At 36.6% G+C, this 27,819-nt stretch overlaps 1 protein-coding gene across 2 annotated transcripts in view; it reads right to left on the bottom strand.

Moving 5' to 3' along the window:
* Window positions 1–27,819, bottom strand: part of RICTOR (RPTOR independent companion of MTOR complex 2) — a 75,424-nt gene that overhangs the window by 4,806 nt on the left and 42,799 nt on the right. The window contains exons 18-37 of one of the 2 annotated variants that reach the window (XM_062513731.1): window positions 27,397–27,498; window positions 24,944–24,990; window positions 22,044–22,179; window positions 21,287–21,486; window positions 20,185–20,311; window positions 18,829–18,993; window positions 18,309–18,385; window positions 18,119–18,197; window positions 16,411–16,520; window positions 13,367–13,454; window positions 12,505–12,597; window positions 11,568–11,674; window positions 10,692–10,921; window positions 8,811–9,840; window positions 6,007–6,184; window positions 4,645–4,729; window positions 3,144–3,377; window positions 1,902–2,054; window positions 1,084–1,207; window positions 98–236 (exon numbers count right to left, since the gene is read on the bottom strand). In XM_062513731.1, the coding sequence (XP_062369715.1) occupies window positions 98–236; window positions 1,084–1,207; window positions 1,902–2,054; window positions 3,144–3,377; window positions 4,645–4,729; window positions 6,007–6,184; window positions 8,811–9,840; window positions 10,692–10,921; window positions 11,568–11,674; window positions 12,505–12,597; window positions 13,367–13,454; window positions 16,411–16,520; window positions 18,119–18,197; window positions 18,309–18,385; window positions 18,829–18,993; window positions 20,185–20,311; window positions 21,287–21,486; window positions 22,044–22,179; window positions 24,944–24,990; window positions 27,397–27,498 (3,504 nt within the window). The remainder of the gene's footprint in view (window positions 1–97; window positions 237–1,083; window positions 1,208–1,901; window positions 2,055–3,143; window positions 3,378–4,644; window positions 4,730–6,006; window positions 6,185–8,810; window positions 9,841–10,691; window positions 10,922–11,567; window positions 11,675–12,504; window positions 12,598–13,366; window positions 13,455–16,410; window positions 16,521–18,118; window positions 18,198–18,308; window positions 18,386–18,828; window positions 18,994–20,184; window positions 20,312–21,286; window positions 21,487–22,043; window positions 22,180–24,943; window positions 24,991–27,396; window positions 27,499–27,819) is intronic. The other variant, XM_062513732.1, reaches the window with a different exon arrangement.

Genomic DNA, 27,819 nt, shown 5'->3' with positions numbered 1-27,819 from the left:
TTTAAGACGAAAGGAACCTATCTGATTATGCAGGATATGGAACCTGCACCCAGACAGCCATTTTGGTACATTCATTTCACGTGCACCCTCCACTTACCTGCAAGAACTGAACATCTTGAAACAGCTCCTGAATGAACCTTCGGGATGGAAGTCGAAATGTACAATGTGCTAGCAAGTAGGACACCTCCGAGTAAAGGCATATGTCATCAAATGCTTGGGGATACTTCTCCTTAATTCTGAACAACAGAATAAACAATTTTTTATGCCTTGAACAGATTTCCATTGTATTAAGAAAACACCAAACTTTTAAATAAGATTGTCATAATTAATTCTTCAGTAATAGGCATTATAAATCCTAAAACTGACAAAGCAAGAAAATCACAACAGACAGCATTACTTCATACAAAACTGGAAGAAGTCTACACTAATGAGACGAAACAGAATATACAACTGGTAAGGTGTACAGAATTACTGTGATTGCCTAGGCTTAAAATAACCGACTTAGAACAGTGTATCAAATAACTGGCATCCACATGTACAGCAGTCATAAAAATATGGTAAGAGATTAAACTAATCTTTTAAACCTGCAAGCATTTTTGAAACAAAACCACGCATTTCTCCATTTTCTTTTAGTAGCTGTTGGTTTCCAGTGTCACTAGCCCAGAATCCTACAGGTTATAAGAATTAGTCCCTGGATTTATATTCCTAATTTGAGTATTTTTTGTAAATGAATTATTTTCAGGAGTTGTACTCTTAAAGTAGAGCTGGGTTTCTCAAGAAGTCACTTTCAGTTTGTTATTGTACTCATCTATTATTCACCAAAAATAAAAAAAATTAGTTTCTTTTTTAAAGATACATGCTACACTAGGTATGTAATCATTACAGTTGAATTACTGATTTAAAAAGCTTAAGAATAGAATACTAAACAGAGCAAAAAAGTTAAGACTATTTGTTTAACTTCTACATTACATTCAATTTTATCTGCCTGACTTTTGAGAAGTGAGATTATTCACTGTCCCTCAGACCTAAAGACAATACTTATGGCTAAGTGCTGCTAAAGCATCTGTAATGTTTTAAACTTACGTTAGAAGTCCAGTTTCATGGCCCTTAGTTCCTACTGAACTGCTCAAATTGATTACTAAACGTAAGACCTCTTTCCGCAGAAGTATCCGGCACACTGGTGTGTCATCTGGGATTGACTTTACTCCTGGAAAAAAAAATAAAACAGTGTGGATTGAAACAGAATTATCTTTGAGCTAATCTTATACTGTAAGTCTGTTTATGCATTTCATACACACATGAACACACATATTTACATATGTATTCTGAGCTACCAAAAATATTTCTAGTGGAGTTAGAAAACCACTATTTACAAGAATTTGACCAGTTTACATTTTCAAAAATATTTATATCACTTAAAAGAAAAACCTGCAAGGTAAAGTTACAGTGGTATTGTTACCCTAATTCATGTTATAAACTGGATGAGCTTTTATCAGACAGTGGAGAATTTAAAAATCAGCTACTTTGTACGAAACCATCATAATTCAAAATATAATACACAGGTATATAAAAAACCTCTCTTTACAGTAATTAAATAATTCTTTGGCTTTTTCAAAAATTAACACATCTGTGGAAAGAAGAAGGCAGTCAATTTGCTTGTAATATCAGGTACTGAATAATCTGCAGAAATGCTGTATAGCAGAAGGGGAAGTGTTTACAACGATATTCTCTCACCTGGAAAGGGATGATGCTTTTATTCAAATTTGTTTGGTTGGTTTTTCGTCTAATATATAGCATTAATTAGAGTTGCAGTGTACGTAAGTGAAAGATAATTTGTCACAAAGCCTAAACGATACTTTATTAGTGGTAGTCTCTAATAATTATAAGGCTTTCAAACTTACCTAACACAAGCTCTGTACTCTTGGTGCTGCTGGCTGAACCATGGGATACTGCATCACTACAGCCTGAAATTCCAGAAAATTTGGAGGAATGCACATCTAAGTGATTGTGAATGGTCTGCCCACACCAGTCAGAATATGGAATGTCTGAAAAATCTGACATTAACAAGATGTTGTACCTTTGTTATTCACACTTTTCCTCAATTCACATGCTTTCATTATTTTTCAACAATGGCAAAGATGCAAGATACTAATGCACTACATACTACTCATAAATCAGCTCAGAACTGGATGGTGGATTCTGAACAAATCATAGTTAAACTCTTCCAAAACTGATTTTTTATAAATATCTTCAAATACATGTGGAGTCTTTTCCAGACACTGATGGAAGCCTAAGAAGCCACCACACAAAGTACTGCTACTGATATATCCATGCTCCATTTTATGTAACACAATAGAGATGCTCTTGCATGTGCAGACTTTTTTTTGGTCACACAAGTGTCACAGGTGTTTTCAGGAAGACTCTGGCAAGATCCACACTCTGCTGCACCTGTAACTATAGCTGGGATTTTATCTGCCACCCCTACTCACTACTGAACTCAACCTGAAGTTCAGCTCTCTAAGCCATTCCTCACATTTGAGCATCTCCCCCTTTTGTCAACATTGTTACAAATAGATGTCTAACAGTGTCGTAAAGCAATGAGGATTCCTACTAAGCATCCACTACTGGACTATCTTTCAATCACAGGAATTGACAAAAGGCATGTAACTGCAAGCTCTGCAGAGAAGACAAGAAAAAATAACTCTGAATCTCATCTGAATCTCAAAATATGAGACAAGGTGACCAAACCCCAGAAATTACAGCTCGGCTTCAACAGACTCCGCAGATTTCCTTCACTGTATTTTATGGCACAGACTTGATTTGACATCAGACTTTTCATTAGGTGAACAGCAAGTGTCAGTTTTCAGAACACATATTTTAAGTATTAAATAAGGTTTAAAATCTTTTATTTTGACATGCTTTAAGGAATATTTAAAGAAACATGCAGGCATCTTCTTCTAACACTAAAAATGGAAAGCTGGAAATGACCATAGCAATACCACTGGTGGCACAATGAGCTTATTAGAGAAATAATTTTAAGGTCAATAGTCAGTTAAACAAAAACCTTTGCAGATTATTTAAAGATAAACCAAAGCCAGTATGTTCACTCATTTTTATCACACCTCTCCACAGGGAACACTAACCTGTACGATTATAGGAAGAGCTCACTTTGGTGTTAGGCTGATAGCCCAGAATCTGAACGCAGACACAGTAAAGACAGTTCTCATCTGTGTGCTCCTGGAGCCCTGTGTCCTCTGTACCTTCTAAGAACTGACAGGCATCTGAACGGCTGGTATTCATTATTTCTGTGAGACTGATCTGCTGGCGAAGCATCTGAAAAGGGCTTTTGACAACATCACTTGCACCTGATGGAAGACCTGTAAATAAGATTCAGTTAACAAAAAACTCACAAAACCAAACAACCAACACTAACTCTTTCAATTAATTTCCATTTTCAAGCCTTTTAAGGCTGGGGATGGAGTGCATGTGAAGACCTATAGAGTGTTTTTTTTCCAATGGTTAAATTCCCAAGATTGTTAGCATTTGAGAAAGAGACAAAGTTTTAGTCCCAACTTATTATATGTAACAAAACATTGCAAAGGACAGAATTCCTATGTACACACACTGTAAGAAGGTAAGTAGTAAACCCTGACATGGTATCAACATTACTAATACCCACATAACACCAATACATTACCAGTTTTCATAGTGTCAAACATAATTAATACAACGATATACCAGATGTTGAAATTACACATGCATGAATGCAAAAGTAAACACAATTTAAAAAACTGTAACTTAGTGACCGTGACAGGAAGAAACTAGACTCAGCAATGCAGAAACAAGCAGAAGACACTTTAGTGACATGCTCTTCCCTGGGTGGAAAAAACAAACAAATACAGTTTTGAACAACAGTTACTTTACACTGAAACTTAGCAAACTACAGAAACACACTCCCAGCAAAACCAACTTTGTGCATAACATTAATACAAAAGGGGAAAAAACAAACAAACACATGACAACAGCTACCCTATAAACTAGTATAAAAACCAGTGTCAAGCTTTCTTTTTTTCAGTTCAAAAAACAACATACTAAGATCCTACAGATTTCTGACTTTTCTGGAGTAAATAGGAGGTACATTCCAGAGCAAGCCAGGCATTAGAACACTTGCAATTCTTTTGTGTCACCACCTTCACTGATCAATTGTCATGGGCACATCACAGAAAGACAATTTACTTTCTGAAATACACATCTAACACTGTAATAAGTTTCTATAAACTAATGTATAATCAAAGGGAAATAGTTCAATATGTGGGATTCATATTTTTCTAAGCTTAAATTTTGTTACTTCCTGTAATACAGCATCATTACCAGACTCTGAGCAGCATTAGCTCATGTTATCAGAGATATGCAGGCTTTCCTCCTTCATTTTTTAGAGCAGGACCAAACTTTGAAGCAACACATTAGCTCAGACTAAATAAACCAGGGAATTAATGGCCTACTACCCTGATTTCAGAACATAGTCCTCAAAGTTTAACAGCTAAAATGATGTTTTCTGTAAAGAAAAATTAACAAATAAATCAATAACCCAACCAATATACAAACAAACAACAAAAAGCTACAGGAGAGGAATAAGACCACTACCTCCTGCATCAGATGTAAAGACCCTAGATCCATGCTCATCAAATGGAGGTGTAGTTTTCTTCTGGAAATAGGGAGTTTCTTTTACCTGGAATACCCAAGGGAAAATTAAAATTAACAGAGGTCATAATCAAACACAATAAAAAAACCTATTTTATGAGGCAATTAAATGTTGCCTGTCTTTTACTTCAGGAAAAATATATCATAAGAGAAAGACATGAAGAATGAGCTCCTGAGTACTAAAGAAAAGCCAAATTAGAAAAATATACATTTGTGAATGAACATTTGTTAACAAAGGCTCATGAAGAGTTAGCAAATGTTGAAATGGTGGTGACAGGCTGTAAGGAAACCAGTGACCCACAGGGGCCATTTATAATCTGCCCATGAATCACGCTGCACTACTGGAGGTACTGGAAATGCAGTGCAAAAGCAACCAGGACATCCAAAATACTGCCTGCAGGATGCAGAACTGAGGCATGTCTCAACTACAAAAAAGATCTCTGAGAGATGAAATTGGGTAACAAATATGCCACAAAGACTGTGTAGTCATTTCATAAAGGAAAAACAGAAGCAGATACATGACATGAAATGATTTTGCTTTATATTTAGCAATTTTTTGAGACTATAAAGAAATTTATTTAGATTTGAAAAACAAAGACCAAGTAAAATAAAAATAAGGAAGCCCACTTTTACCTGTGACATAGACCATGCCCTGATTTTGGTAATTAAGTAACAGAATATTAAATCCTATGATGCATCAGTTTGTTGAATGGGAATGTGTTTCTATCAAGTAGAAAGAGGAAGGCATTTGCTGAGACACTGAAAATAATCTATTTTAACTTAAATATATATCTCCAAAGTTAAGACAATGTAAATTAAGACAATGTAATTTAATACTATAATGATAAACATATATAAATAATTATTATTTAATACAGACCATGGTTGCAGGGAATTAACTGTGTGATTATGCATATAATTTACAGATGACTGATAAACATGTCAATTATTCGCTGGCTAAAGCTGAATTAATGAATGTGAAGACCATGTTAATTTTAGTATAAAAGCCAGATGTAAACTAAAAATCATATGACAGCAAATTCATCACTGCTCTTTAACACTCCTCTAAAATTGTCTTTGCTATTATTTGCCTTTAAGTCACAAATCAGTTCTAGTGAACTTGTGTAAACAGGTTAGAAGAACAATAAGGAAAGAAACTCTAGTTCTCCAAAATGCATTTCTTCAAAGTATCGCATCCATTTTTCCTAATTTCTCTAGATTTAATCTATTCTGATGAAAAGGCAACAGTTGACTGCCTTTTAGTAAGAAAATGCAAATGAACCAAATCAGTTAGCACATGCATACCTGGAATATTTCGTTGATATCCACTGGGAGAGCAAGGCCAATGTAATCATCAGAGCTACCATAGGTAGCATTGGAAACCATGGAGCGAACAGAGGAGGAACGCTGAAGTGTATTTTGGTTAATAGGACTTAATAAATCTTCTTTATCTAGTGAAGCATAACTTAAAGCTTTCATGAACCTGTAACATTGAAACAAATAAATCACAATTGCAGTTTCTCTTTCATTCTGGCACATTAAAAGTAAGGACTGCCTCAGGAACAGTGAATTTTTTATTGGAAATGACACACTAGATGGTAAAGTGAAATTTTTTTGATTTTTTGACTTTTTGCCTTGGAAGAGGTTTTCTATCCATTTTTTGTTTTAGATGAGCAATAAAGTGTTTATCCCTACAGATAGGACCTATATTGAGATAAAATTAAATTATTAGAGTTTGACCATGGAAGATTCAAGAAATTATTATGCAATGGAAATGCGCAAAATACAACTGAGAGGGTATCAATAGATCTCTTGCTAGTAATTCTGACCAATGCTAGTGACAGTAGCAGTGGACTCACAACAGAAGTCTGTACTTCATACTTTTGAAGCCATACTTCAAAAACGAGGGAAAAAACCTCAGCTTGTGCCACAGGAGGTTTAGGGTGGATATTAAGAAAAACTTCTTCATTGAAAAGGTTGTCAAGCATTGAACAGTCTGCCCAGGGAAGTAGTTGAGTCACCATCCCTGAAGACATTTTAAAGATGTGTAGATGTAGCACTTAAGGACATAGTTTAGTGGAGGGCTTGAGTGTGTTGTGTTAATACCTGGACTTTTGGATTTTTTCCAAACTAAATAACTGTGTAATCATAAAATTCAAAAAGTAATCAACTGCATTAAATACTTAACAATAAGACAGTCTATAATTACTCTCATCATAAATTGAAGATAGAACTATTAACCCTAAATGTTTATCCCTGCTTTTCCTAGAAAAGGTAACAGATACAGCATTAGTAGTAATAAACACCACCAAGTTTTCATGCAAGTGTGTCTGCCGGTGATAGGGTGAGAACCACCATTAGGATCCAAGATAGGCACATAGGTATTTCTGGTTGGTCTTTGAAGACAAAGGTGGGGAGTTGATCCTCACAAAATTTATGCAAATAAAAAGGCTTTTTAATTTTCTGAATAAAAAGAACAACTAAAAACATCACAGAAGTAAATCTATGACAGTTAGTTGGTACTAACATGTGAATCTATCAATAAACTGTAAATAAAAGTTTTCTGAAGGCTGAGAAATTGAGTTGGCACTTATAAAGGACAGAATTTTTCTTTCTAGTTTTTATTTCTTGTTTTTAAAAAGCAGCTAAGGACAGCTTTAGCTGGACCAGTAAATGTACTCTGAATTTATTACTAGTAAATACAATCTGAAATGATAAGCATCATAATTTTTCAGTGGGTTCACAGCATAACAAGCAAGAAAAACAAATGTACTAGTTTCACTGCAATCATTCCAATCAATTATATTGGCAACTAACACAATCTGAATCTCTCTTTGAGTATGCATGTCTGCAATTATATAACTTTCTCAGAGATACAAGCACCCCAGACATTTCAGTGTTAAGCAGATCAGCTCAAATCCTTGACTCTATCCACTGACACAAGAGAACATAAATAGCTAAGCACCAAGAATAGTCAGGATGGCATATCGTGCAGGATCAAAGTCCACTGCATCAAGGCTGCTCTGCACACCAAGGGCATGACTTCAAGGAATGCTAAAACATTACTTAGAGCCATTACAGAACCTGTACTAGCACTGAAATGACATCCACTCGCTCTTGCACTAGCAGAGGATGCCAGTGACAAGCAAAGAATGGCACTTCCATTTCCAGGACAGTGCAGGGTAACTACTGTATCATCCTTAATCTAAACCACATAGTCAATCTAGCTCTAACCGTACTAGAACAAAGGCATCTCACATGGCATCCTTCCAGAATGATGTGAAAATACCAACAAATGGATGTTTCTTTTAATCAGGACACATACACTCAACTGGGTATGAGGAGGGCAGCTCAAGGACAGAGCATTTCTTTATTCTGCAGTAAGCAGATGAGTCATGCACTGGTAGTGTATCTCTCATTTGAGAGATAAGGTAAGAACAGAGATAAAAAGTGCCTTTTCCATTTCAACAGTAATGTGAAAATCCAATGCACTAGCTAAAGGACAATGCTAAGGAAAAATTTAATACAAGAGCTTTTAAGGGAAAGTTATTAAGCAGTGACTGTTGCAGCTGGGAACAGTGTCAATGTCAAGAGCTAGACATCTTATGTAACTATCTAATTAATCTTCAGAACATCTAATACTGCTCAAAAATAAAGAGGTGACACTGCCATCTAAAAATAAATGCTATGAGTAAAATCTTTTGATCTACTGTAGCTAAGAAGCCAAACTGTCATTCCTATCAGTGATAAACCTCAGTGCTACAGTGAACACAAATATAGCATATTGGCAGGAGGCCCTGTCCTAAAACCTCCCCAAGTGACACTGAGAAAATTCTCTTCTGAAATATAACGCTGACTTCATGGGCAATTCAGTGTGTTTGCAACTTTAATAATGTTAGCTATGAAAGCTGGGCTTCTCTGACAGCACTTAGAAGTTGAGGATTATCCTTCTGTTATTCACTTAATACCAGTTCCGCTTTCAGTGAAGTTATGAATCACCTTGCCACAACTGTCTCCCTTGTAGGGGCAGACACAAAAAATTATTAGGAAGACACATATGTTGTTCTTACAGGACTGAAGTAAGAAATGAACACACAATAATTTCTTACCGGCTTGGGGTTAGTCGAGAATCCAGGCTGCCAGACTTCATGGTGATAGTGTCAGTAAACAGCACATCCTTTGCTGGAGATGCCAGAGCTTCTGAGTGAGACAGTGAGGGATGCATCCTCTGCTGCTGCAGGCGCTTTAGTGTAGCATAGCCAAATGCATCTCGAGAACTTGTGTAGCTGAAGTTATAGTCAGCAAGACTTTTTATCGTAGCAAGAGAAGGAGCTTTAAGAGACTGGGCTCTTCTTGGAAGTGTATGAGAAGACCCTGGTGGAACCAGGGACACAGAATTGGATTTTGAGAGAGGCAGGTGGTTAGACTGTGGTGTTGAACAGTGACTTGGTTTAACTGTTTTTGTGCTTATGACAGTGCTCAAACTTCCACAGTCAGTATCTACATTTGCAGTGTCCACACCTACAGTCTCTCTTGAAGGGCTTGAGCTCATCGAACTTATGCCACTTGTTGTGGTATCTGTATTAAAACTTAAGCTACGACTCTTGAAATGTGTTTGTGTAGTACCATCTCCTATTAGCCTTTCTTTGCTTGTGTTTTCCCGATGAATTTCATTTCCAAGACCTTTTGGAAGCTTCAGATCATTTTCTCCAATACTCTGAGTACAATCAGTATCTTCCACATGCTTACTTCCAACAAAAGAAGTTTCTAATCGTAAAGTCTGGATTTTTGGAACTCTGAAAACAGGGGTCAATTCTTCCCCAGCAGGAAAGTCTATGCTGCCACTAGGTTCTGTTACTGTACGATTTCGCCTCAGGCCTGATTTACTGTCAGATGATGTCAGCTTTCCTCCTTTTGGATCACTGCTACTTCTGTGTTTTTTATTAGGCAGAGTAAGAGAGTTTAGAATACGATTTTTCACGAGTCTACTAGAAGCAAAAAAAGGGAAGGGACTACGGTCTTTGTCCTTTGAAGGTCCAGGTCTGTCATAAAATATTTGTTCTGCATCTTCAGTGATATCTAGGAAGAAAGTACTGGTGGAAGTGCTACCAAATCGGTCATCCTCCATGATGAACATACCTGAAATTATATGAGACTTCGTCACATAAAATAGGCATTTTTCAAGGTCTACAAACTATGTTGCAAAATAGGAAGCCATGCTGCACAAGACCAAGTGGGAGTCTATGCAATTTACTGCAACTTTCATTCTTTTTTTTTTCAGAATTTTGTACAAATTGGCTATCTTGAGGAGTAACTGAGCTGAAGATCTCATTGCTTCAAAAGATAAGCCACGTTACCTTACTTCAGTGTACACATCCAGCTACTAGGATAATCACCTATGAATTCCTTTAATGATACCTAAACATGATTATTTCTTAATTTAAATTCCAAGTATCCATAGAAAAAATTAAAATGCATTAGATACTTGAAATACACAATAATTTAAATACAGCAAAATTTTGGGTGTGTGTGTGTATATACCTGGAGAACATAAATACTTATTTTTTAGAATATTCCTTTGAGGACAACTAAATGTGTCTTTACACCTAAGCATGGCTGTTTCTGCAGCATGTTACAGCAAACTTCCATGACAATATAAAAAATTAGTAACTTACCCTCATGTGAAAACTTTTTTTCCAAACCAAATGTGAAGCTAAGACATTGTTTTACCACCCCCCCGACTTAATCTCTCTGAATGGACATAACTGTCCTATTGCTCGTACTGTTTTGTTGCAAGACCACCTTTACACCACTAGTCTGAACCTCATTCAGGCAAAAGGTTGGCAAAGAACACCAAAATGCTGTTTGTGGTGGGCTGGGCTCTTTGCAGGTTTTTTTTTTGTTTTGTTTTTTGTTTGGTTTTTTTTTGTTTGTTTGTTTGTTTGTTAATTTTTCTCCTGTTTGCTTGTTTTGGTGTTCTGGTTACTTACTTGATGGAGCAGATTCACTTTCACTGTTGTGCCTAGAACTGGTAGATTCAGAGTTCAAACTAAGAGTGCTGGGTATAGAAGAAAGTTCATTGCAGAGCTGCTCCATGTCATCAGGGACCACTGGCCAAGGCTGTCTACGACTGTGTCTCACTGCATCCCAGTTGTGATGCTTCAAAATGTCACACCCTTGTTTAGTTTTGGCTATTAGACCAAGCACGTAGACACAGGTTCTGTATTTAATGTACAGGTAGAAAAAAGAGCAACAATAATAGCACCTAATTTAACTAAATTTACTTCACATTTGAAAAGAAGCAGTTTCAAAGCAATTCAGGAGAAACTCCACAAAACTGATAAATAGTGTATTGTTAATTTTTATTTGTAAATAAATGTAAGCTTGAGAAATTCATTAATATATCTGAGAATAAGATACTACTAAAAATAAAAATCATCACAAGAGCCTGATTACATGAAGTAGGAAAGTAACTTTCGAAAAAAAGGCCAAGCATTTATGTAATAGCAATATTAGACAAAATATCACCTATTTATGCTTTTAAATATGTTAAAAAGATATTTAATTTAAAAAATGGAATAATAAATTCTCACAGAGATATGAGCAGCAAGTATTTTGTTTTATAGAGCAGGTGAATAAGAGTATCTACTTTCTTTCATAGATTTAATTTATTTACTGCATGTTCTTTCAGACTTCCTACACAATTCTGCAGTTGCAGAGAACTGAGATTGATACTCAGTCATCAGTGACTTTAATAACAGGTTTCCAAAAAAGTACAAATATGTATTCATGTAAACCAGGTAAAGCTATTCAAACTCATCACAACTACCATCTGCAAATTTTATGTATAAATCAGATGCACATACCCTCTAACAGACAGAACTTCACAATGTTGAGCAAGTGCCATTATATCAGGAATTACATTCTCCTCTTGAAGCAAGTTAAGACCCCAGTTTGATGATCCAATATTACCCTGGAATGGAATTTGTCAAGTAAGTTTTGATCTTAATGTGATCTGCAGCATACCAATGTAAAGCTTTGACAATTTTGTTTGTTGGTAGTACAGTTTGAAGTCACATCTTCTCAAAGCATTAAAAGATCTGAGTATTCTTTCTGGCACTGTATAGCTGTGCTAATACAGAAAAGCACTCAGCACACTGTGTATAATACCTAAAGCTGCTCAAAGTTAGAACTACTATGTATTCCTCACTTTAAAAGTTCTACTATTGCCTGCAGCATGGTCTTGGTATATACATTCCTCTTACACAGGCATCTTGTTACACACCTACAGTATCTTCCAGTAACAATCACCTTGGACAAATGTTCCAAAATTAACTTTGGGGAAGACAAGAAGCACATTTAGGAGTTAGCTTGGATAGACACCAACACTAGGTTTTTGTCTGTCCTAAGTACCAGGGTGTCATGACCACATGGATCAATACTGGCAGCCAATGTCCTTGCACAAACATTAGGGACCACCACAGTAAATACATTAAACTCAGATCATGGAAACTTTTAGCTTGTAACTACTAGTTCCATACTAATATTCATATGGCAATGTGTTATTCTTATTTGTTAAGAACAAAAGAAGACAAAGTGATTATTAAAAACCTCAGAATTAAACAGGTGAATAATTTTCAACTGAAAGTATAGTTATGGAACAAAATGCCAACTTGAAAAAATCACACATTTTTTAAAAAAAACCCTAATTTCTTATTTTTATAGAGTTTTGCTTAGTTATTTAAGAATCAACAGTTATAACAGAACTAAACAACCGGAAAACTCTGTAAACATATTACTAACCAAGGCCCAAAGGGCTGCTTTCAGCTGCTTAATGCCTTCCCACTTATCCAGCATTGGAGAACGAACAGTGTAACTTAGATCTGTAACAATACTCTGAAGGACAAAAACAGAAGAAAAAACTTAAGTTGAAAATGAATAGAAGACTTCAGGTTCTCTTGCATTTTTAGTAAAAGTTAAAGCAATAATTTAAATCACGCACACTAGGAAGAGCAGTGGTAATTCTGGAATAATAACCATAAATTAGCAGCAGTTATAGTGCAAAAGAAAATATTAATGAAGTCATGGATTGCAGATGATAGATTAGTCAAATAACACACTGCAATACACTTTCTATACACATTTCTACATATATTTTCTCTCAAACTTTTCAAAGAGCATCGTTAATTCATTAAATCATTTTACCATCCCACATTAATAGTGAATTTAAGCAATTATGGCTTAAGGCTTGTCTTCTTAGATTTTCAAAATATTAGAAAAATTTTATTCCCTCATCTCCCCATTTCTGTACACTTAAAAGGATAGGCATATTTTTACCACATGTGTACCTGTCAATGTACAATCAACAGAGACTAACAATTTTTTCTATTTATGAATTGGCTTTCCACGCTAAGATTTTGCTAGTCATTTTAAGAACAATATTGCAAGGCATTTTGGTGATATTTCAGTGTCAGAAAGGAATCTTACATGAGATTAGATGACAAAGACTGACTTAACAATTTAAGACACATAATCAACTTCTTCTGCAATGCCTATTTAAATGTCATCTCTTTTAGAACCTTTTTTTCAAAAGGTTTACAGTGATCTTTAAAATATTTCAAGTTATTATTATTAATATTATTATTATTAATATTATTATCCTCACCTGAGACTCCAGTAAATGGCAGCCTGTTTTATGGTGCACCAGTTGGCCATAAAGGTGAACTGGCAGGTAGACATGTGGTCGCTGTAATCTGGAAGAAAAGAGAAACATATATAGTTTTCCCAGCACTTCAAATATTTTATTCTAAAATAAACTACACTGCAATGTAATACAATGATTTACACTTGATTTTTTTCAAACAAAGATCTCATTGAAAGATGAGATTCTCTCAACAAAGAGAATTCTTTTGGGGAATTTAGAAAGGAAAAAATTATTTTAATTGGAAGGGACATACAACTGCCAGACCACTTCAGGGCTGACTAAAAGTTAAAGCCTGTTATAAAGGACACTGTCCAAATGCCACTTAAGCATTGACAGACTTGGGGCATCAACCACCTCTCCAGGATGCCTGTTCTTCTATCTGACCACCCACAACCCTTGTGGTAAGGAAATGTTTCCTAGTATGCAGCCTAAACCTCCCCTGCTTCAGTTCTGAACTATTCCTACTCATCCTGCCCCTGGATGCCAGGCAGAAGAGCTCAGCACCTCCCTGTGCCCTTCCCCTCCTCATGGAGCTGTGGAGAGCAGTGATGTCACTGCTCAGCCTCTGTTTCTCCAAAGTGAACAAGCCCAAAGATTTCTCTCCTCACGGGAGATTCCAGCTTTGTTTCCCTCCTCAGCATGCACTGAAGGACCTTGCCATCCTTCTCCACCTGCAGGGCCCACGTTGAGGCCCCAAGGCTGAGCCCAGCAGGATCATCCCCTCCATGGGCTGTGCCATGCTCAGTGCTCTGGGATGGGGTTTGTCCTCGGGGCTGCCCGGGCTCTGCTGACCCACAATGAGCTCAGCACCAGCCAGCCCCAGCTCCCTCTGCACCTGTCCAGCCACTCCTCTCCCACTTTATCCCTCTGCCCCATGTTGCTCCATCCCAGGTGTAGAATTCAGTATTTGGACTTGTCAATTTTCACCCCATTTAAGAGTGCTCAATGCTCCAATCTATTAGGTTCCTCTGTGAGGCCTCTTGTCCCTCAAAAGAATCTACAGCATCTCCCAGTCTGGATCATCAGCAAACTGCTACTGGTGCATTAACCTCCAGTATCCAGACTGTTGATACAGAACTGGCCCTGGAGTGGAGTCCTGAAGAACAGCACTGGTGTGACTAGTCACCAACCAGATATTGTCCCATTCACTACAACCCGCTGGGCTCAGTCCTTCATCAAGTTCTTCACCCACTACCCCAGCAACCTGCTCATCCCACAGCTTGACAACTTCTCCAGAAGGATGCTGTGCAGGACAGCATTAAGAATCTTGCCAAGATCCAGGAAAACAACATCTACCACCTTCCCTCCACCCAACAGATGGGGACCTAATCACAGAAGGCTAACAAGTGAGTTAAAGAAAACCTCCCTTTGTGGACCCATGCTAACGGTGCCTGATGACTACATTGCTCTTCAAATGCCTATCAACAATGCCCAGCATAATTGCCTACATAATTTTTCCAGGTACTGAGGTTAGACTAATAGATCTGTACTGCTCTGGGTCTTCCCTTATGTGCTGCTTGCAAAGTGGAACAAACTGGCTAGATTCCAGTCAGCAGAGACTTCCCTAGACTCACAAGGTACTTGGAGGGTGATAAAGAAATGTGTCCTGACACAGTATCTGTTAGCTCCCTCAGTACTGGTGAGCTAGCACTGATGAGGCTAGTCCCTCAGCCTGGTGGGAACCAGGCCCCATGACCTGGTGAACATTCAGCTGATACAGACAGCCCCTTACAATGTTAGTGTCCACAAATGGAAAGGCACAGTTTCCACATCTGTGGACCCCTGGCTCAGGGTCTATCAATACTGCTAAAACCAAGGCAAAAAAACCAGAGAATTTTAATTTATCGTGTTTTTCTTTATCCCTGTTAAGTCAGGTGACCATCTTCAGCAATTATTGATCCAGTATTTTCTTCAGACCTCCTCTTTCTTGTATGACAGAACACTGCTAAGTTTCAGCTCTGAATGAGCTTTGGCCTTTTGTGCCTTCTCCCTGCTTATGTGAATCACAGTTTTACGGTCTTCCTGTGAAGGGTGACCTTCTAGAGATCATATAATTTCCTTTTCTTCTTGAGCTCCACGAGGAGTTCCCTATCCAGCCAAGGTGGTCTTCTGCCCCACTAGCTTGACTTATAACACCAAGGGATTTTCTACTCTTGTGCTTCTAGATAGCTCCTAAAGATGGACCAGCACCCCTTGGCCCTCAAAAATGTTCTCTGCTAAAGCTCCCTAGGTTAGCTCTCCTGAAGCCCTTTTTCTCATTACACTGAAAATTTTAAACTTAACCATGCCATGATCACTTGAGGAGGGCATCTTTCCTAGTTGGCTCACTAAGTATGTGTGCAAAGAAGATACCTCCTACAGACTTTCTCCTACAAAGAATTTCCAAGGTTGCTTGTAATTGGACTACAATATTTGCAGCTGATGGCTGGAAGTTGAAATCTTCCACGGGAAGCCCCTAAGAACAAGAGCTACTGATTCAGAAGTTTCTCCTAATTGTCTACAGAATGACTCATCAGTACTAACATCCTGGCTGAGCAATCAATAGCAGACACCCACCACATCACTTCCTTTGTTTTCCATCCCCTTAGTCCTCACCCAGAGGTTCTCAACCACATCACCACTAATTGTAAGGGTTGTATAAGCAAACCTCGTCCTTATATAGAGTGACACATTCATCTGCCCATCCCTTCAGAAAAGCCTGCAGCCCTCCATTCCAGCACTCCAGTCAAGGGATTCAATCCACCAAGTCTTAATAAAGTAAGTTCTGTTAAAGCTAAAATTATATAAAAGCCCTGAAATAAATTATATTAAAACTCTGGGAGCTAAGCAACACATTCAGTTCATTCTGTGTGATTCTCATACTATGCTGTTCTCATGATGTACTGTTCGAGGATCAGAATAAACTGAAATCCTGTTGGTACCCCTTTCCCTCTTACACTTCAGTTTACAGCTCTCCTGATCAGTCCCACCAGCTTGTGCCTCAAAACACATTTTCCCAAATTTACCTTTGGTTGCTACGACGAACATAGTTATCCCCATCAACAGGTTTGCGGTATGTTGTAAGTGCTTCATTAAGTTGTTCTTCAATCAATTCAACATATTTTAAGTTATATTCCTGTAAGAAGACAGATAATGGTGGACACAGTACCTTAGTGGTTTATGGTGTTATAGCATGTGTTGGGAGTTGTTTCTTTCTCTTTTCCCGCTGTGGTATTTTCCCCATTGTCATGCTAAGATGATTAGGCCTGTTGATTAGGCCCTGGTGACTGGGGGAAGTGGGGAGAGGAGGGAAGAGGGAAACCCCTCGATATCCAAACATCCAGAAGAGCAGACAGAAGGCTCTGGCTCTCCCCATTTCCCCCACGGAGTTCGGACGAGAAGGACGATCGCCACCTCTTTCCCATCCCTGCCATCCCAGAACCAGGAGCCATCCTCACTGCTGTCAGACCCTGCCCTGCTGCCTTCTCGCTGTAACCTGCCACCATCCAGCACTCTTCTGAGCACCAGGACCCACACCGTGAGCGGAGGGCTCTCTCTCCATCTCTCTCTCCCCCTGGGACAGCTCTGCCATCACCCCCAGCCCTCCTGCAGCTCTGCGGGACCCGCCCGCCCCCAGCACCGGGAACTGCAGCTCAGGGAAAAGGTGCCTGCAGCCAGAAAGGACTGGGACTGAGTTACTGTTCTGTTTGTGGGTAATTTCATAGCTACTGTTGTTTTTGTTTGCCTTGTCAGATATACTGGTAAAGAACTGTTATTCCTATCCCCATATCTTTGCCTGAGAGCTCCCTTAATTCCAAAATTATAATAATTTGTAGGGAGGAGGGATCACACTTTTCATTTTCAAAGAGAAGCTTCTACCTTTCTTAGCAAATACCTCTCTTTCAAACTAGGTCATCATGAGACTTTGTAAGGAAGAAATAATTGAGGAAGATCCCTTAAGAAAGACTGAATTTTTTTATGATCTGAAGGTGGGGCTTAAGAAAATGAACGCACTTCACACATACAATGAGTTTCCAGACTCAACAACTGATTTCATGATGATTTCAGGGAATTTGCTAAAAAAGGGAAGAAAGAAATACTTCACATCTGACACACTCAATTTCAATAGATCATCATGCATTTCAGTACTCCTTGAGAAGTGGCATGTAAACTACTAATTAAATAGCTGCCAACAGGAATGAGACCAATCTCTTACAATCAATTACAAAACAAAAACAACATATAAAGAGTTTTATTCAAATTATGACAATAATCAATTTTCTTAATTGATGTTCCTCTTTACATCCTAACAGCATCAGCCAATTCTGTCTTCGTGACCTCTAGGTTTAACTTTAATTACCAACAACCAGAGGTAACAGGTATCTCGAAAAGCAGCATTCCTTTGCACACTTCTCTAATGAACCTTCCACAAAACGACCTTCCACAAAGACCTATTTTAGAAGGTCACTACACTCCTGAAATATTTGCTGAAATACCAAAATGATATAAAGGTCTTGGCAAATCAGAAGCACACATGTACACAGAAGCTATGGAACTGTAAGTGTCTGTCAACCTTTTCCAGAAAAAAAAGTTATGTCACTGATGCAATAAATGTATTTGCATAAGATTTAAAGGTACATTAAAATGCAACTGTTTTTATGAATCTCTATTCTAAATCTGCATATTTACATCATTCCTCCTACTATCTAGAAAACATTTTCTTCTTAGCATTACCTTTTGCCATTTTTCCATCTGTTTTGTTACATAACCTCTTTCATTCAGATATGAAAACCCCTTTGGGATGGACAGAAATCTGTAAAAAAACATTAGACAATTAGCATTTTAATTAAGTTCCAGAATTTGAATAAAAAGAATGCTTATTTGTTTCCACAATGTGAAGCCAAACAGCACATTCAACATTTACCTTAGCAGTAGAAGCAAACCCTTGTCTCCAAGATGAGAAAGAGCTGGTTTCATTTGGATAAGGGCATGAAGATTGGCCTAAAATAATTTAGAATACATAAAGAGTATTTGAGCACTATATAATTCTGAAAACTGCAATAACTACAACACTCTGCCTGCAATGAAGCAGCAAGTATGAAGGTATATAAGAAGTATCAAATGTCAACTTAATCCTAATATTATCCATTTCAGCTATCTTCTGTCATTAAATATAATTTACTTCACAAGAAGTATAAAGAACAAGATAAGTTGCAGTTCATATTTAAATACAGGCATAATCCAGAAGTCTGTGTTTTCTTGTAAGATTTTAGTAGTTTCATCAAAGGGGTCTTAGGAACTATTTTAAGTCCACCAATGACAATTGAAAAAGGAAACCAATCACTAAGTTCTTCGATATTTGTACTTTAATACTAGGGAAGGAGGTGGGGAAGAGCTTAAGAGTAGCATACAAAAAAGAGGTTAAAAAGAGAAGAGATGCTCACCTTGTCTTCACACGCCTCATCCAGAATATCAAGTGCCTCAGAAGAAATAGTTTTATTTTTATCATGTAACTGGGTCACCAGTAACTCAATCCCCCAGTTGCTGAAGAACTCTACATTAGCTCTCAGCAACACCCGTAAGTGTTTTGTTGCGTACAATCTGCAGCTCTGCAAAGTAAGGAAAATGTTTTCTTCAATGGAAGGAAAATAACTAACACAGGTAATGATTTATAACTTCTAAAAATACCTTCCAATTACTGCATTTTGCAGCAAGCAACTATGATGCACACCTTATCTATTGAAATTACAGTTTATTAGAGAAGTATTTTCTATCTTAGCAAATGGGAAAACTGAATCTAAGATCACAAGTAAACTGGTCACCGGAAGTGTTCAATTCTGTATCTTTTGTTATTGTATTATTGTAACCTTTTGAAGAGATATTAGAAGCCAATTAAAAAATTTAGAGTCAGTAAGGAGCTTCATCTTTCAATGAGTCAGTCCTTCAATCTCAACTATCTTCAATACCTTCAGACTCCACTCTTTATCCATAAGAATCATCATATCTTTGACAGTCTCAGAGAAATATCCTCAATTTACGTCCTCCTCTTCCAAAATACAGTGAGACATTTAAAGCTAGTACCTACATTTTTCTCTCTTGTATCTACTCTAGAACATATTCTGTCTGTTCAGACAACAGAAACAACTTCATGTAATGAACATTCTTTCCTAGTTATATTTCAACTTCTTAATTGTCATCTATCTCTCTGACATCAGTGCTTGCTTGTCTAACAATGTTACCTTAAAAGTCAAAGTTTCCTCTCCCAAATCCATGTAACTATATTTCTTATCCCCATTCACTGTCTTTGATTCAAAAGAACAAATCCCAATGCCTATTCCTGAACCACCCCCTCATTCCAGCAGCTATAGTATCTACATAGCTCCAACACACTGAGTAACCTCAATTGTTACCAGAACCATATCTACTACTAGAAGGCTAACATGCTCAGTGCTGCCAGGAATACAATTTCTGTTTGTGACAATGCCTTCATAACTGATTTAAGATGCCACTGACCTAAACAATCACATTACATGCAGTAGTACATATCAAGACTTCAGACCCCATCTACATGAGGGAAAGCTGTATCTGAATGAGTTAATATCTTAAGCACAAATACAACACAGGGCATAGAAGTTCACAACATATTCAAAAGCTACACTTGTAGGAGTTTCATTCCTCTGAATGTAAAAATAAGAACCCTTTTCATACACAACAGGTTAAAAATAAAGTCCATACACCTTGAATAATAAAACTAATGTGTAGAGGGCAACAACAAAGGAAGGTAAGTTGAATTATCTTACATCAGTAGCTGCTGTCAGGATTTTAGAAAGGATGACTCTTGCCAATCCATCTCTGCTATAATCCAGACTAGAAACAGTCAATTTTAACAAGTGATCTTGGTTCTTCAGAGAACAAAGATTAAGAAGACTGGAGGCATGGAAGGGGAGGAAAAAGAAAATAAAATCAGTATTTGAACCCACTTGAACCACCAATAATTTGAACTTAAGTAGTTTGAATTATACTTTTATTACTATAAATGTGGAATACAAAGTATATTCTTGTATGAAATGGAGTAACTTTGTTGTAACTATTAAGTCAAATAGGGATGAAATAATGCACTGAACTGTAAGGGGAAAACCCCAAACCAACACTTTTTATAACTGCTCTGTAAAATTTTGTCAGCATATTTAGTGATTATAACAATTAAAGCTCATGAAGTTCAATGAAAATTCTTAATTGTAAAACATTATGCATAAAGCTTGCCATCAAGTTAGTCCTATTAACTGTTTAGATTTTGTTGCATATCAAGTTTTCTGAAGCCAGTAAAAAGCTTGCTTTCTAAAAATCAACAAAATCAACAATAAAAGATAAAAAGGAGCACATTAAAATACTTGCATTTTTATTTAAAGTTTATCATATGTTGATAAAACTAGTACCAGTCACCAGTCAATTTATTCCTAAAGGAAGCTAAATTTATTTGAACTGAACAATATTTTGAGCTTTAGTACTTCACTCAAATATACTGAACTGAATATTTAAGCGCAACATACATCAACATTTCACAAATAGTATGGTACCTGTATTTTTTTCAAGGTTTGTGTGTTTTGAGTTTTGTTTTGTTATTTCCCCATACTGCATCTTTCAGTACACTATAATTCCTCCTGATACTCATCTCTGTCACACAGGTGTGGAAAGTAAAAAGAAAGCTGCTTATGCCATAATTACCTCTGTATGCTTAGCAATGACAGACTAGAAGACCTTAGAAAAAAATGGAGACCTTTACCCACAACTACACAAAAATAACCTTAAAGTTTTCAGCTTTTCAGATGGTGGCCTTCACAGCTTAAAATTTGCATAAATATTACACTGCAAGTATAATTCAAACCAAATAAAAGTACTCACCACTGAAATACATTACATTTTTCAAGCATTTTCACTCCATGAGGGTGACAAGATAAAGTACCAAAAAACAGGAAGTAGTGCTGGCTAAGGGTATTTAGTAACCCATTATTCTGAAGACTACGTTCAGGTTTCATGCCTGATGAAGAGTTGAGCCAAAGTACAATATCTTTAACCAATTCCTCCAGGTAACCTTGTCCGTCCTAGCAAAATAAAGACGAGGAGTATCTGTTAGTAATAGGAAGGTGTCTCTTGTCTACTGAAACTTATTACGTTAGATTTCTTAAAATGTACAAACACAGCACAGACACAAAACAGAAATGCAGGCTGCAAAACAATTCAGACTAAAGAAAAAGTTTCAAGGCAAATAAAGGGAACTAAGCATGGAAACATCTTAGGACTAATTCTCTCTTTCCAGGAAAAGGGTGAAATATTATTCAATAACATTTTCCTCTGACCTGAGGCATAAGTCTTTAGCACAAAAGAAGAAGTTGGAAAAGGAAGGTTATACACAGCATAAATAAATAAAAAAAAGATTCCCCTCAAGCTCTAAGTTACATTTAACAAAGCTTATTTAATAAAACTTCTACATAAGCATAGTAATCTTCAATATTTCACATTGTATTTCATATTTACACTGATGATTTTAGATTTAACATCCAAATTCTCAGAAGCCTTTACCAGAAATTAAGGTTTTTCCAGGTGGCATTCAGAAAGATAACTCATTCTACTTCCAGTCTTGTAGGTGAAAACTTCTTACCTCCTCTGATTCGAGAAGAAATTCGGTAAATTGACAACCGACAACAGTGAGCTGCTTCGCTTTGGCATAGTCCAGATCCAAGTTAGCATAGAGCTTACTGCTAGGCTTGTAAAAATACAGCAATCTCCTTACAAACCTAGAGAAAGTAAAACAGAATTGCCTATTTTTCAGTATGATAAGGACACTCTCATGATACAAAATTATGCTAGTAGAGAAAACGGATTATACTTAACATGGTTTCTTGGCAGTAAGTCTTTAAAAATTTAACAAAACAGTAGCAGGTAACAGTAGTGACCATATCCAGCCACAATTTCAGAGATGCTGCAGTACCGTGCGTTATAAAGGGTTTTCTATATAATGACTTAATATAAACAAAGAAACTTAAAATATCTATGCTCTCAGAAGCTATAGCTTCCTTTTCATTCTCATAATTTATTCTGCTGTAATTTATCCTGTGGTATGTTTAAAAGATGGTATTATCTAGACTAACAAACATCTGAGAAAAGAAACTTGAGACCTGAGTTTTCAGCCATTATAGTTACAGCTCCTGGGAAAAACACATTTCCTTGTTCTGACAAGAAAAGTCTCATTTATTCAGCAACACTATTTCCAAACACCTCACTTAACCATTTCTGAAGCATAACACAGTGATTGCTAACACACACTCAGACTTTTTAAAATCACAGTAAGAAATGTAGCTTGAGTTTTGCATCACAGGAATAAGTATTCAGCAAAGATACTCCTCTCACAAATTCTTCAAAAAATAAACAGACATTTGTGCCTTAAAATAACAAAATATTTCATCAAAATATTCCATCCATCAGATATGTCAAGCATTAAGAAAACTTAACTACAGAACTACATTCGTATTTGAAAAAGTCAGAGTAATCCACTACCCCTAACTCCAAACACAGGACCAATTACAAAGGAAATCTGAGGGCTTAATTAAGTTTTGTCAAATAAAATTTATTTTATTCTGGCTTACTAGCAATAAATATATATCGGCATACAAATTTATACAGGTATGTACCTATGTGTATATTTAAGCATGTATGAGGGTTTCATCAATTTGCATGCCTTCAGTTTTTGGGTCCCTGGGCCCCTCACTACAGGAAGGACACTGGAGTGAATCCACAGAAGGGCAACATAACTGGGGAAGACTCTGGAGCACAAGTCCAATGAGGAGTAGCTGAGGGAGATGGAGGTGTTTAGCCTGGAAAAAAAGAGGGTCGGGGTGTCCTAAGTGCTCTTTACCACTCCCTGACAGGAGGCTGTACCCAGGTGGAGGTGGTCTCTTCTCCCAGGCGACAAAAGACGGAATGAGAGAAAAAGGCCTCAAGCTGCCCCAAAGAAAGGTTTGGTTGGATATTAGGAAATATTTCTGGATTCAAACAGTGGTCAGGCATTTGAACCACCCAGGAAATTGTTGGAGCCAACATTTCCAGAGGGATTTAAAGGACCTATAGACATGGAACTTGGAAACATGCTTTAGCAGCGAACAGTTGGACTCAATGATCTTTGAAGTCTTTTTCACGATTCTGTGACCCTGTGTATATACATACACTGGATTAATTGTATTTCTATGAAACAAAAGAATCTTTAAAAAATATCTGGAATTTCACTTTAACAGCTTTAAGATCTTCACAACAACACTAACATTAAAAAAAAAAATCAATTTATGGACAGAGAAATAAATGTAATTTACACTTGAAAAACGAAGTGTCAGAAAACTTTTTGTCACCAGCAGTGAAACTAGAGAGACTGGGGCCTAGTTACTTACACTTGAACAGGAGCACCAGCATTTTAAAGCCATTAAGCTCCTAATTCTGCAGAAAGGATCAATGAACCTATAAAAGAAGCGTCACACCAATTCAATTCTAGATTTTCCCAATTTATTTGGATAAATTATTTAGGCACTGAACAAAGTTTACGTGCAGCACAAAACCATGGAACAGGAACACAGTTCCACATAGGTAAGCTGAGAAGTGTGTGTTGGTGTCACAGTCAGAACTGCAGACATTGCTTTAAGGAAGCAATGCTATATAAACTACCAGATTGGAAAATAATCCTTTACTCTGAAGTACAGATTGGCTATTTTCTGGTTTCAGGAAAACCCAGAAAAATAAAAACAAAATTAATTTATGGTTATGATAACAATGGGACTACTGCTTATGCTGTAAATCCTTCATAAAAGTACCCTACTTTTGGTAAACATTTAAAACAACACCAAAGAAGCCTTTCCACATATCTCCTATCTTTTGGGTTTTCCCCCAGTTCAGAAAATAGCTTTTCATGCCCACAAATATGGACCTGTTCTTCAAAATAATGTAATCTCTTTTTGAAACACATGCTAAAAGGCACATCCAAGACCTAATTAGTAACACTATGACCACACAGGCACAAAATTACTGACCACAGACATGAAAAGAGCCAGAGCCATACTGGAGGTTTGTTGGTTGGTTGGCTTTTCTCCTAATTATACATGCTTCTCTTGCCTTCAATAGCAACTAGAAATAATTTCCTCTTGGTTTTTGATGAAAGCTGTATTTAAAAAACTGTACAACTATAGACTTAACTCTGTAAGTTCTGACATAAAACACTACTGTTTGAACTATCAAGCAGTAACATTTCTAAGGTTTAAAATTAGATTTAGCATTTGTAAAGGTGATATGACTCCTAAGGGACATATAAAAATATAAATTACCTGTGCACAGAAAAGAAGCTTAAACACCTGCTTATTTAAAGCAAATATTGCAACTTAATTAGCCAAATTTACACCTTAACTTCTTATCTATAGATTAATTTTTAGAAATGTGATACATCTAGAGAATATTTTATCGCAATAGTGAAAACCAGTTTTCTGAATTTCTTTCTTCAAAGTCTACATGATTTTTACATACCTGTGCAACTGTTCATCTTTGTAGTTCCTTAGATTTATATTTGGCCACTAGAAAAAAATGGCAAATATAACATTATATGAAAAGTCTACATCAGTCCTTGATTAGCCAGTAAAATTCACTAATTTCTATCAGCTGTATTTACCTAATAATTAGAAAGCTGTCTTGCACCTAATGTTACATCTTAAAAAAGACATTATTTTACTGAAAAACCCACACCACCTGCTACAAGAACTGTTTATTAGTTTTCTAGAGAAGGACAGGTAATGTTGGTCACACGCTACCCGGACAAGACCACACTTCTAATGAAAACAAAAAAACTATGAGAAGCTGATGAAAAATAAACAGTTTTGCCTAGCTTCTTTTCTGCAAATAACAAAAAATTTGGTAAGCATAACATAACTAATTTTTGGCTGCTGTTTTGAATACTCATCAGATTTGGTTTAAAAGTAATTATTATTTTGTCACAGATCACTTACACACTGCTTAATAAAATGGTACTTAAACTCCCTTATTGATACTTTGTAAGATGTATTAAGAAGGACCACATGAAAAATAAAACTCTCTTTAGAAACCTATCCCTTCTTCATTACATTTTCCTCTGTTTTTATGGCCATCTGTTGACTCTATGGTTTCAGATTTCTTTCTGTTGCTACTAGTGAATATCTTTGAGTCAGGAATGGAAAAAAGTGCATCAAACATTCTTCTTTCCTATCCACATGACACAGTTCTACATTTCCATTTGGTATTCCAGTATTAAGACACACACTGCACTAGTTAATGATTAGTAAAACTGACTACACCAAGTTACAGCGCCAGATACAGATGAGGCTGACACTTTTGCCTCTCTTTTAGCAGCTTAGACAGCAAGCTGAACAAGTGAAAAAGGCAGTAAGGTACCACCTGAGATGCACACAAAGAGGTGGTTAGAGAGCTGATGCTCCACAGACACAAGGCTGCAACAGACAAGAGGGAGGTGAGCAGCCACATGAGATAACAAATTTCAGACACTGGGATCTAGATCCTGCTCATTAGAGGACTAAGGATGACCACTCTGGTAACATTATCTCAGTTAATGCTGGTGTTACACAGGAACAGAAATGGTTAGGAGTAAGCCAGAAAACACACAACACTTCTCATTCACAAAGAAGTCCCCAGTTCTCAGACATTAACTCTTTGACAGGACACTAGAAAATACATTGCTGGACAGGTTCTGAGATGGAAGAGAAACTGGCTGCTTGACATAAATTTCAGTTTAAAATAACCCAAAACACATTAGAGGTGAGCTACATAAGGCTTCCACTGTCAAAATACTACACAGACTAATTTACAGTGAAATTCTGAAAAACAGTTGTCTCATAGTATCTTTAATATGCAATCAAAGATAAAAGTATCTATGACTAGTAACAGTTATCTAGTAACAGTTGTCTAGTACCTATCTAGTAAATCTTATAATGGCATTTAAAAAAGTCTGTAAACAGTGAAATCTGGTGGAGCAAAGCTACTGTCATATACATATTCAGGTCTTTATACCAGACAGATTCTTGCTCTTTCAACTCTATCGGTCCCTGAAAAAAAGGCACAGAAATATTTAGTTTCTTTTCCTTTTCTCAAAAAAACAACATAGTCTTGATTATGACTGTCACCATTAATCGTTTTTTGTACTTTCACCGTCTTTGTAACAACACAGAAAAGAAGACAGTAAGAGAATACTGCTCAGCTGAAGGATGGCTTTGATGCACAGAATGACATTTTGGACCAATTTTGGTCTGAAGACTATATTAAGTACTCAGAAAGATTTCTTAGTCAACAAAAATATATTTTCTGCTTAAAAAAGGAGATAGTATCTTAAAATCTGTGCATTAAATATACTTATTATATTTAAATATATTTAAAACAATGCCCCTCACCCCATTAGGTATTTCCTTTATGATGTAAAAAGGAATTAATTTTGTCATGAAATCAATGCTACAGAAGTATTTGCATTAGTTCAAAACATTCAATGAAGTTTTCATACATGGTTCAATCTAAGCACCTGATGTTTGATCTAGAACCCATCTCTTTCTATAACCTTCAGCTCACATTATTTTAAAAAAATCTGCTATGAATCTGAACACAGCAGTATCTCTCTGCAGTCTGAAGTATTAGCAACTTTAAAGACAACATGCCTAATTTTATAAATTTGATTTCTATACAAATAAAGACACATAGCATTTAATACATGCTTCTTTGAAAAACTATGAATTTAACTATTGTGTGTTTTGAATATAGTTTAAGGGTTGTATATAAAGAGCCCACAGCAGCACTGACTAAACCCAGGAGACTTAATTTCCAGAAATAAAACAAATCATTCTATACACTCTGGAATGAATATTATAAAGTCAAAGCTCACATGTGAAACAGACTTTTCCCCAAACAATTTCTTCAACATGTTATCATGGCCTTTATAAGCTCACCTTCAGTATGGTCCCTATTAGATTCCAATTCCAGTCCAGGTTCTCTTTGTGATTGAGAACTTGGCTGTCTCGAAGATTCATGATGAGTGCTTCTTCTGTATCCTGGAAGACAGACATGAACAATTACAAAAGGTTTCCCTGCATCATCTTTTTCAGTCTTGCCACATGAAATACTTAATGTTCATGTCAAAACTATTAAAAGCACTGTTTTTCACAGTAATGCGCATTCGAAGGTAAATTTTTTGGTTACAGTATTACATTAAGAGCACAAAAGCAAGAAATTGTAACTAGTCACAAAAAGCATTAAAAGTTATTAGAATTTCATTCCTCAATTTCTGGAAATGCAATTTAGTATCCATAAGTTCCAATAACTACCTGCAAGACAAACAAGATAATACTACATAGACTCACACAAATTATTCT

This window comes from Cinclus cinclus, chromosome Z (genome assembly GCF_963662255.1).
Source record: "Cinclus cinclus chromosome Z, bCinCin1.1, whole genome shotgun sequence".
NCBI lineage: Eukaryota > Metazoa > Chordata > Aves > Passeriformes > Cinclidae > Cinclus > Cinclus cinclus.
Note: the sequence above shows the minus strand (reverse complement) of the source record. Positions and strands in the feature narration are given on the sequence as shown.